This window comes from Brassica napus, chromosome A10 (assembly GCF_020379485.1).
Source record: "Brassica napus cultivar Da-Ae chromosome A10, Da-Ae, whole genome shotgun sequence".
Taxonomy (NCBI): domain Eukaryota; kingdom Viridiplantae; phylum Streptophyta; class Magnoliopsida; order Brassicales; family Brassicaceae; genus Brassica; species Brassica napus.
The window spans coordinates 1,317,105-1,328,137 of record NC_063443.1 but is presented as its reverse complement, the minus strand read 5'-3'; the positions used below and the strand labels follow the sequence as shown (position 1 = coordinate 1,328,137).

The window sequence follows — 11,033 nt, the reverse complement described above, 5'->3', positions numbered from 1 at the left end:
CTACCATCAGAAAAACAAAGCATCTCCTGCGCTCTTACCGCCGAATCAACTTCTTTGGCTCTGTCGTCGTCTTTGACGTCGACCATGACCTCTGCCTCGTCATCGTCAACTTCGTTGGCTCTGACGGTCGCAAGCACTGAATCCCTTGAAGTCGTCAACACTCTGTCTACGACGACTTCTTTTGCGCCAATGAATACAAGTCTCGGATCACCAGTCGTCGTCTTGTCTCCGTCTTCGTCACCTGTGCAGACATCATCCACGTTGACATTCGCTTCTCCCATGACTTCATCAACGGTTTCATCGGTCTTGATAAACACGATCTCAGGTGCCACAGCACAAGACGTAGAAACTACTCTGCTTTTGGGTACTGATCAAAATTGCGACATTAATTCTCTCTCGATGGAGCTGGATAGTTTGAAAGAGCCTGAAAGCTCTGTTGTTTCGGAAAGCGATATCGCTCAGGTCTCTTCTCATCAAGACGACTGTAATGCTCCTCACAATCGATCCTTGTCCTCGGAAAATGGAATGCAAGTACCACCTAAATTTGTCCCCACCTTGGGAGCGTGGGAAAAGCCACTACTCTTTAAACCTCCTGCCACCCCTCCTCAACCTAGTACCTCTCGGGATTATGACTCTGCAATTGTTGGGAATCAGTTAGCTGCTCTATGGCCGTCCTTGAATGATGAGATCTTAAACAAAAAACCAAAGAGCAGCCACCAAACCCGTACTCTCCAGCTTCCTGTTGAGAAGCTTCCATCTCCGGAGTTAAAAGCTGATGGTAAAGTTCGATTTCCGTGGGCCGCGAGATTGAGCCCTCAGTCGAGGAATCTATATCGTGCAGCCACTCCGACATACAGACTTGATGGTACGCCACAGATCTCTATTCCTTCGAAGGTGCTAAAACTTGGTCCTGAGAATAAGGATGAGTATATCATAGGCAAGTTCCATAGGTGCACTCTACCACCTGGTGGTCTGGTCCATGCAGTGGCTAATCGAATTTGGGGAAGGAGCTGTAAAATAAGCTGCAAGAAGATTGGTGAGTCAACCTACATGTTTCATATTCCCCATGAGCCTACCCGCCATTGGGTAATTCAGCGAGGGATTTGGCATATCGATGATTGCTTGCTTTTTGTCTTGCCATGGACTCCAGAAGACTCCTTCAAAATGACGGAAATCTCCACACTTCCACTCTAGGTCAACCTAAAGAACATTCCAGATTGTTGCTACTTTCGTTTAGGGATAAGTCATGTGGCATCAGGCCTTGGTGAACCCATCCTTACCCACAAACCGCGACTCGATCCTACTACAATGGGTGAAGCAAAGGTATTAGTTGAGATGGAGCTTGATAGAGATTTCCCAAAAATTATTGCACTTGATGATAAACAAGGGAGTATATTTCTTGTTGAGGTTGAATACACATGGATACCATCAAAGTGTGAAAGGTGTGGAAATCTTGGCCATAAAGAGAAGCGGTGCCTTCTGACTTCTAAGCCGGAAAATCTGCAGCAGCAAAAAACAAAAGATGATCGCTCTGACATTCCTGTGGTGGATATTGATGTTATTCTCCAGCAAAGGGATTCAATGACCGCAAAATCATCACCAAATGGCAACCCAACGACTCCAAAGGTTCTAGAGGATAAAGATATTGTTGAGCCCAGTCAGCAACCACTACTAGTAGTTGATCATGGCGCTTCTGCGAATCACTCTTATCATTCAGACTTTGACCAAGAAACAAGCAACACATTATCTGGAACTCGATCACCTTCTTCTCATTTACAACATAAGAAGCCTGCTACTATGCTAATGGCAGTTACCATTCCCTCCACATTAGTAGATTCACAATCTACTCCTATTGACACACAGATTATGGAGTCCTTTCCATCAAACATTACCAACAGTGTGGCCCTAGGATCATCCGGTGTTGGTGCCTTCATCACATCACCTGTTCACTGTGCATTTGAGAGTCCTCATTTTACAGTGCTTGGAGATGATGTTGATGAAGTTGAAATTGAGCCTTCTTCACAGTTCAGCTTAACAAGAGGTGGCAGAGAATCGAAGGCTCCTATCAAATACCATAATATGGAATGGAAGACAGTCCGAGGGAGAGGTAAGCGAGATCGTCGGGGCCGAGGTTCCTCTCAATAGGTTATGTTTTCATACCATTACAGGTCTATCTTCTTTACCTACTCCTCTGTTGCATTGGTTTGGGGTATAATTGCTCATGAAGCTTGTCTCGTGAAAACTTTTTCAAACTATAAGACTTTCGGTCTTATCTTGTAATCGTTTATGTTTTAATACGAAAGCCCTTTTTTCAAAAAAAAAACTTTAACAGCCACCTTTAACTGTTACCTCTTTTCTTTTCTTGCGTCATGGCTTACATCAATTTAGATTCAGATTTTTTGTTTATTTCTGATATCACGATATGTATAGTATAGTGTTCTTTCAAGAAATGTAGCCTAGTGTTTTTGCGAATTTTACCTTCAACATTCAGGCATTTTTTTTAATCGTTTCTAGTTTCTAGATTATTAAATTTGAGTGCCTCATCCCTAAACAGAACAATCTAAATATGAAGTCATATTTTATTTTTATCAATTATTAGCCAATAATTGATTTGTTTTTATTGACAGCTGCTGATTCTCTTTACAGTTTTACCAAATTAAGATTGCAATACAGAACGAACAATAAAATTAGCTTCATAAGTTTAAATACATTTCCAACAAAATGTCGTTCACTGAATTAGTTTCTATTTGGTTGTTTTATCACCTTCACGTTATTATTACAATATCTGGAAACCAGAAAATTAGCTCTTAACATTCTCCTCTTCCTTCTTTTTTTCTTTGTTAATAACTGAGTATCTTGATTCAACATTTTATTTGGGAGCACAAAAAGTATAGGCCATAGAGTTTGAAATCAAAATGCTTTCAAAGAAATCTAAAACAATCGCTCTTAATCGAGTCGAAAAGAATAATCACATTTCTTTTCGATTTTGATTTCTCTCATTCTAGTATTCAGAAAAAAGAAGAAAAAGAATAAGCATACAAATAGCTTTTTCATCATTCTTTTTCTTAGGAACTGTTTTGATTTGGTTTGGCAATTTGTTTATGTCAAACTACAAAATGAAGGGTCTCTTCAAGGGTCTTAGATACATTTCTCAAATCTTCGGTGAGTTATTTTTTCTTTTTATGTGAATATATATATATATACTATCTTCTCAGAAATGTATCTTTGTAATATACTTTTTGAAATGATTAGTATATTAAGCTTTGTGAAATTGCAAAATGCAGAAAACGAGAAAGAGCCAGAGATGCAAATTGGAACACCTACAGATGTAAAACATGTTGCTCACATTGGTTGGGATGGAGGATCTCCCAATCAAAACTCACCGAGCTGGGTATTTACACATTATTTTTTTTCCTCTATATTTTCAATAAATTTTGGTATAACAACGTATAGTATCATAATAATATATATAAATTAAATATAGATGAATGATTTCAATGCATCCGGTGGATATTCATCGTCGCCTCTAGGAAATATCAAGGAGGATGGCTCTTGCATTTCTGAAGGTAAATCTAATTATATCTACTTGTAATTCATTTTAATAAATATGCTGAATATTTTGTAAGAACATTTTAACGTGAAGATGTTAACGTACATGCAGATTCAACTCGATCACGTGATATACCAAGATATCCAAAATCGTCGAGAGACCGTTCGAACAATTTGGAATCACCAGCAAAAGAACGAACACGACGTGGTTCTTCGAACTCTAGTGGGAATCCAAAAACTTCACGAAGATCAAAAGAATCTTCAAGTATATCTCAAGATGGTTCTGTAAGATCTCGTCGTAAAAAGTCTAAAGATTCCGTGAACGGTGGATCTACACGATCGTCGCGGAGAGCACGTGATTCTCAGACAGAATCTATAAGTGGTTCAATGTCTGATGGAGAATCATTGATATCACTCTCCTTTGAAGATCTTTAAGGACACGTAATGTAAAAGTGTGGTCTCAAAATATCATATACAGCTTTGGTTGGTTACTAGAGGACATTCAAGCTTGCATGGGGTTTTCGGATTTTGTAGAGAAAAAATATGATTTGTCATTATATAATCAACCGAGGTGATCAACTGAGTCCGGATGTGGATTTCTGTTGAGTTATTATTATCACTAATTTCACAAAGATATAAATATATAATCATGCTCAATTGCTCATGATGTTTTAGAACAAAGTTTACGCTATTTAAAAGGTTTACTTTTGGTTTTTAATAATTTAAATTTTAAATATTCGTGTAGTTAAAGTCTTTAAAAGATGATGAACTAGAGAATACATTGTCAACTGGCATTTTAAAATAAGTTTTAACCTGCCTTCATGCGAATTTATTCCAAAACCAACCGGACCGGCTAAATAAACTGAGTGCTAATGTGGCGTTTCCTCCATGGTTTATAATTTCGACTAATTTATGAGATGGATGGCTGATATTTGCAAAACAGAGGATGTAAAATAAAATCTCAGCTCAGAAGAGATAGCAAGCTCCACCTAAAGGTGTTCTATTGTTGATTAGCTCCTGAATCCATTTTTCCTTGCTTATATTCTTATCAGCATGGTTTATAACTGTTCCATTGTTCGTTTTACCATAACAAGAGTTTGCTGAAACAATTGCAACAAACTGAACTATTCAAAAATACTTTCTGTAGTCCTGAGGGTTACCTCGCGAGGCTAAAGTAAACTCCACAAAACAAGTAGTAAGGATCACTTAAAATTAGTTTCCTATGGTTTTGGTACAGGTGTTGCATCTAGAACAAAAACTGAAGATGCTAAAACGATGCCAGAAGCCTAAAGAAGACGAATACCTCTCTGCTCCTGCCTAATTAACACTAATCACTCCCATTTTTTCTGAACAACCAATCAAAATATTATGGTCCACAACAATATCCACTCCTACATCCCTGAGAAAATAAAGGTAAGAACTATATAGATAGCACTAACCAAATAACCATCACGTTACTATATCGATTACATATTTATTATATAGTAACCAAGTCCATATGTTTTATTTACATACAAAAGCCATACTACATCAAATCATTATTTCACCACTTACCAAAAGACATTAATTAAATAACTCTCTTTACCATTCCAAGGAGTGGCTCCTGCTTAACGACCTCGACGACGACGAAGATGGTTTTCGTTTCTCATCATCAACAGGAATCAACTGCTCCATAAGGTTCTTGTATCTCTCTCTGGTCTTCTCTTCAATCTCTTTCAAAAGCTGCTCGTTCTCTCGCTCAAGCTTCGCAGCCAAAGTCTCAAGCTCCACTTGATAAGCCTGTTTCCTCTCTCTCGACCTCGCAGCAGACTCACGGTTCTTGATCATCCTCTTCTGCCTCTGCGCCGCTGCTTTGTCCATCGCCTCCACCATCACTCTCCCTCTCTTTCTCCTCGTCGATCCTTCAACCATCTCAACTTGATTGTTCTGCTGAGGCATCATCGGATAATCGAATGTACCGGAGAGACTCATCGGAATCTTCACATCGATTTCATCATCATTACCGTCCATCTCCGCTGCTTGCGCTAAGAAGTCTTCAAGCGTCATCATATACTCATCTTGCGCCTCCTCCTTCATGACCGTCTTCTTCTCTCCCGACACAATCTCTTTCCAGACGTCGTCCACACTCTTCCTCCCTCCTCCGTTAACACTGTTCCTGTCTCCGTTGCTCCGATCAACATCCAACGAATCAGACGCGAAATTGTAATCGTGAAGCGTCGCGTCGTTCCCTCCTCCGTAGCCGAAACTGATCCTGGAGTGATCGGCGTGAGGATCTCGTCTGAGATGGTTGGATCTTACGGTGGGAGAAGACGAGGCGGAGGAGGAGTTACGGCGAGAGAGATCGGAGTTTCGGGATGTGGAAGAAGACATCATCTTAAAGGATGCCATCTCTGTCTCGATAGAAAACTGCGAAACAATCGGAGTTTGGTTGTGGAAAGTGGATTTTTTTTTCGGACAAGGAAGAGAAGAGATCATCAAGTGGAGAGATCTTTCTAGGGTTATGTTTTGTTTTTTTTTATCTCGTGATGTGTAACACGCGCGTTAAATTAATACATTATAACCAACCACGCGTGCATAATCGCGTGAGCTATACAAATGTTTTTTTTAATGTAACGTGTGGCGACAAAAATTTGCTTACCTGTAGACTCTGTTCAAAAACGCGGCCGCCTAGGCGTCCGCATATTCGCTACTCGGACCCTCTCCGCCGCGATTTTACTCTAGGCGGATCACAAAATCGGAACTGGACTAATCGGCCCATTAAGCCAATTAATCGGTCCAAATCCCTATTAATCGGTCCTACTATCGATTAATCAGTCCAATTGGATATTTAAAAAAACCCAAGTTCCAAACTATAATAATAGTATTCGAGCTTTACAAGAAGCCCAAATGCTTTATCACTTTTCAAGGATGTATGTCTCTATATATAGAAGCAAGATTTTACCTCTTTCTCTTTTCTGGCCGATGTGGGACTTTGTCCCTGAAGAATTAATAATGCTAAAATAAACAATGCATTGACCGGGTGTCGAAGTCGGGTTGCGTAACAAAATTACAAGGTACTAAACCACCAGGAGAGAGCAGATTCTTGTTATACATGCACATGCAGATATATATAAACATATGCATATAATAAAAGTACAAAAACTAGACTCCGCGTACTCCCCGATTAATTCTCGATTTTTTCCTAACTCGCTAGGCGTGACTCGGCCGCCCGACTAGCGCCTAGCGTAGTTCCGAACAGGGCCTGTAGATGAGTAACAAAGCCACTAGACACAGATCAAAGTACATTGGAGTAGGCAGATTTTAATTTGTGTAATAAATATTTTAATACTAGAAAATTTTATAGGAACAGCCCAAAAAGCCCACCTCGTAGTTAAAATCAAACCAGAACTCCAAATCAAACTCTCAATTTTCACTATAGGCCCAATCCAACTATATAAGGCCGGCGGATTTCTATTTTGGGTATTGGGTAGTTTGGATCAGGAACTAGAGGATCCATTTATCTATTTTCGTCATTTTTTGGTTTAGGTTCTATATGGATAGTTTCGAGTTCCGTTCAGTTTAAATAGTAAAACTTGAAACTGAAAACCTGAAAAAATATAGTTCTCATTTGGCTCTAGCTCTGGTTCCGTTAGTTTGGATAGTTTGGATAATTCGAATTAAATATTAAGTATTTAAGATAAAATATTAAATAATTAGGATAATTAGAATAATTATTTTGGATATTTAGAATAAAAATATCCGGATAATTTTGGGTAGTTTAAATTTTTATACTAATTTAGTTTTTTTTTTTAAATATTTTTGGATACCTTTAACATATTCAAAAAATATAAATACACATTTAGTTATATTATATATATACAATTATTTTTTTCTTATTCAAGTGGTCCAGTTGGATTCGACGATTTTGTATATAGAAATATATGAGAGTGGTCTTTTTTTTTTTGATCACAATATGAGAGTGGGTCTGGTTCGGTTTTTTTGGGTCCGTGAGACTGTGGAAAAGTCAGAGATTATGAGGTGTCCCAGAGAAAAACAGCTCAGGCCTTAGAGGCCCAATTAAATGTTGGGCTTAAATGGCGAAGGACAGGAGATAACTTTCCCGGCGGTGTTAAATGTAACACCAAACCGAGTATATAGGGGTGGGCACTTTACCCGATATCCGAAGTGGCACACGAACCCGATCCGAAAAACCCGAACCGAAATCCGAACCGAAGTAGCAAAATACCCGAACGGGTATTGAATAAGGAGAGATTGGATACCCGAACCCGAACGGATAATACCCGAACCCGAATGGATATCCGAAGATAACCGAACATATGTTAATTAACCATATATTTCTAGTTTATATCTCTCATTTTATATAAAATATTTATATTGATACTACACATACTTTAAGTTCATATGATATACATACAATTACGGAAAAAATGATTTGTTAATCACTTAAAATGCATGTCAAGTTTTTTATTTCAAAAATTAACAAAAACTTACATAAAAAAAACTAAATTAATGCCTTTTTAGTTTTAAAATGTTATGTCCAAATCTATTAACCATTCAATCATTTAAAAATAGAAAATTAGTTAACTAAAAGTTATATTTTTAAATACAACAAACTTGAGAAATGAAAATTTTAATTTTTTTTTTCAAAATCTAAATATCCGAACCCGATCCGAATTAACCGAATCCGAACTAAAAATACCCGAACCCGACCCGAAGTACAGAAATACCCGAACGGGTTCTAGACCTCTATACCGAAATACCCGAAAATCCGAAATACCCGACCCGAACCCGAACGGGTACCCGAACGCCCACCCCTACGAGTATATATAAGAGAAGAATAAAACGTAATCAGATAAGGAAATATAAATTTGGTGCGATCAGATAGAAGATCCTTTTTGACACGTCGAAGTCTCCTCCGCGTTTGTGGAGCTTTCAGACCAGACCACCCTTCGAGAACAACAATTCCCAGTGTCTGTGGAGATTTAAAAAAATAATAATACAGAGGAAGGAAAACATGAACATCTTCTCCAAGAAACCTAATCCCAGAGGTTCGATTTCTCAATTTTATAAATTAGGTTTCATGTTTATCCGATTGATTGAAACCTAAATGGAATTTGATATCGTCTGGGTTTGTTAAAAGCTGTTGACTTTTTTATCTGATGGCGTGATCGTGATCGTATGTTGGAATCTGGATTTGGTTTCGTCTGAGATCGAGAATCCTGTTTATGAAACGACATTAATGGAATCTGAATGTGTTGTTGTTTTTTTGGTGAATTGGATGCAGAAGTGCTTAGGGAGAGTAAGAGGGAGATGACTCAAGCTACTAGAGGTATTGTCTTGTCTTTATATCAATAGCTTGTGTTACATATATTCGTCTCAAACTGATGAAAGTTTCCTTCTTTCGTGTTGTCTCCTCCTTCAGGAATCGAAAAGGAAATCTCATCTCTGCAATCAGAAGTAATAATGTTTTTTTTACATTCAGTTTTTCTTTTTTTCTTTTCAAAGTACAAACAACTCTGACATAATGTGTCTTTAAAACAGGAGAAAAAGCTCGTTCTTGAGATTAAAAGAACTGCTAAAACAGGGAATGAGGTAGAGTTTCCTCCCAACCATTGCTTCTCTGTTAATAGCACCATGTTTTGATGTGTGTTCTTCTACATCCCTTTGTTTGTTTTTTTAATGTAGGGAGCCACTAAGATTCTTGCCAGGCAATTGATCCGGCTAAGGCAGCAAATAGCTAACTTGCAAGGTAGCCGAGCTCAAATGCGAGGCATTGCTACTCATACACAGGTCTGCTGAATTCAAACTTCTCTCCTTTCATTCTAAAAATTATGCATCTTCTTTTTTATGGATATATTTTCAATTTGGCTGTGTTAGGCTATGCACGCACACACGTCGGTTGCTGCAGGAATACAAGGTGCCACTAAGGCAATGGCAGCTATGAGCAAGGTCTGATTCCTTTTTTCTAACACTAATTAATTAAATTTGTGTTTAGAATTTGTTTCTATAATCTAAATAAGATGTTTTTTCTGATGTTTCCAGAATATGGATCCAGCTAAACAGGCTAAGGTTATGAGAGAATTCCAAAAGCAGTCTGCGCAAATGGACATGACTGTAAGTTGTAACTATCCATCTTTTCTGTAATACTGTGATGCCACAGTCAAAGATAACTATTCTAACTAATGTGTGTGGTTGTTCAGACTGAGATGATGTCTGACTCCATAGATGATGCTTTAGACAATGACGAAGCTGAAGACGAAACAGAGGACTTGACCAACCAGGTACAAATTCAATACCAACCGTTTGAGTTTCTAAAAATATGGACTGTTTCAGAGGTTTGTTAACGAGGTTTTTTTATGTTTTGCTTGTTAGGTTCTTGATGAAATCGGCATTGATGTCGCCTCACAGGTTTGTTTTAAAACATCTTGTTCATTGGTTCCTTCTCTTGATAGCTTCACTGTGATATGATTGATTGATCGATTGATTGATTGTCTGACTATGTTTTGATCCGTTTGCAGTTATCATCTGCTCCAAAAGGTAAAATTGGTAGAAAGAATGCAGAAGATGTGAGCAGCAGGTATGGTATCTATCCACCATAAATCGTATGTGATTTTGTCAGCATCTAAGTCAAACCATCTGATTGTTTCTGCGCAGTTCTGAAATGGATGATCTGGAGAAGCGGTTGGCGGCGCTTAGATAGAAACAAAGAAACAAGTGCCGTGACCTTGAAGAAAACGTTTCAGACCAAAATATTCATTACATTTCAATGTTTCTTCTACAGTTTGTTTGTGGATATCTATGAACAACTAAACTAATGCTAGTGGCTATATTTTTCTTTGAACCTTTTTCCCATAAGCAATGTACAAAACCTCTTTGATATTGTTTTCTTCAAACAGTTTATTGTGCGCGCCAAAAAAAGTTTGATTGGTTGTTTGCTTCTAATTCTATTAAAGCTTTTAATAATACTAGGGTAGGTCCGCCCTACGGGCGGGATATACTTTATTTGTGATCTATATTTTTATTTTTGTATGGTTTTATGATTTGTGTTTTAGGCTTACATTTGAAAGAGATATATATTGTCTTTTAGAAAAATTTCGGTGAGAAGAGATATTATATACATTTTACTTAACGTTTGATGTTCGTTTATTTTTTTAACTTATTTTTGTTTTTATTTGTTGTCAATTATATTTTATGATTTTATACTATTTTAGTTATTATCTTTATTTTTTTGTTATGTTTTTTTTAATAATGAGAACATATTTTTATATCATTTTCGCATATGTCTAATTAAAATTCTTTATTTTTATTTTTGATGGATCATTTTTTTTTTTAAAATATAATTTTTTGTAAAATTTTTTTATGTTAAGTTGGATGTGAATATGATTATGTTGCCTACAGCAAATTTCAATTATATAATTAAAAATGATCAATTTCTTAGTATCATTGTTGTGTTAATCCCGAATTGTAAGCTTTTATAATGTTTT

General features: G+C 37.3%; 3 protein-coding genes across 4 annotated transcripts; 2 read left to right on the top strand and 1 right to left on the bottom strand.

Annotated features, from left to right (window-relative positions):
* The first annotated feature begins 2,379 nt into the window (after nucleotides 1-2,379).
* LOC106370797 (CRIB domain-containing protein RIC8) lies at nucleotides 2,380-4,744 on the top strand. Of its 2 annotated transcripts, XM_013810781.3 has the most exons (4): nucleotides 2,380-3,162; nucleotides 3,285-3,391; nucleotides 3,485-3,566; nucleotides 3,662-4,744. In XM_013810781.3, the coding sequence occupies exons 1-4, from the start codon at nucleotides 3,102-3,104 to the stop codon at nucleotides 3,982-3,984; spliced, it is 573 nt and encodes a 190-aa protein (XP_013666235.1). In that variant the 5' UTR covers nucleotides 2,380-3,101; the 3' UTR covers nucleotides 3,985-4,744. The 2 variants fall into 2 exon arrangements, with proteins under 2 accessions (XP_013666235.1, XP_048599355.1); XM_048743398.1 differs by lacking the exon at nucleotides 2,380-3,162 and having other exon boundaries at nucleotides 3,218-3,391.
* Nucleotides 4,745-4,957: 213 nt separating this feature from the next.
* LOC106370949 (G-box-binding factor 4) lies at nucleotides 4,958-6,189 on the bottom strand. The gene has a single exon (XM_013810954.3). The coding sequence runs from the start codon at nucleotides 6,022-6,024 to the stop codon at nucleotides 5,131-5,133; it is 894 nt and encodes a 297-aa protein (XP_013666408.1). The 5' UTR covers nucleotides 6,025-6,189; the 3' UTR covers nucleotides 4,958-5,130.
* A 2,192-nt stretch (nucleotides 6,190-8,381) lies between these two features.
* Nucleotides 8,382-10,449, top strand: LOC106370950 (vacuolar protein sorting-associated protein 2 homolog 3). Its single transcript, XM_013810955.3, has 11 exons — nucleotides 8,382-8,597; nucleotides 8,834-8,878; nucleotides 8,972-9,006; nucleotides 9,091-9,141; nucleotides 9,235-9,339; nucleotides 9,427-9,498; nucleotides 9,592-9,663; nucleotides 9,750-9,830; nucleotides 9,922-9,957; nucleotides 10,068-10,126; nucleotides 10,204-10,449. Exons 1-11 carry the CDS (start codon nucleotides 8,564-8,566, stop codon nucleotides 10,247-10,249), a joined length of 636 nt encoding a protein of 211 aa, XP_013666409.1. The 5' UTR covers nucleotides 8,382-8,563; the 3' UTR covers nucleotides 10,250-10,449.
* The last annotated feature ends 584 nt before the right edge of the window (nucleotides 10,450-11,033 follow it).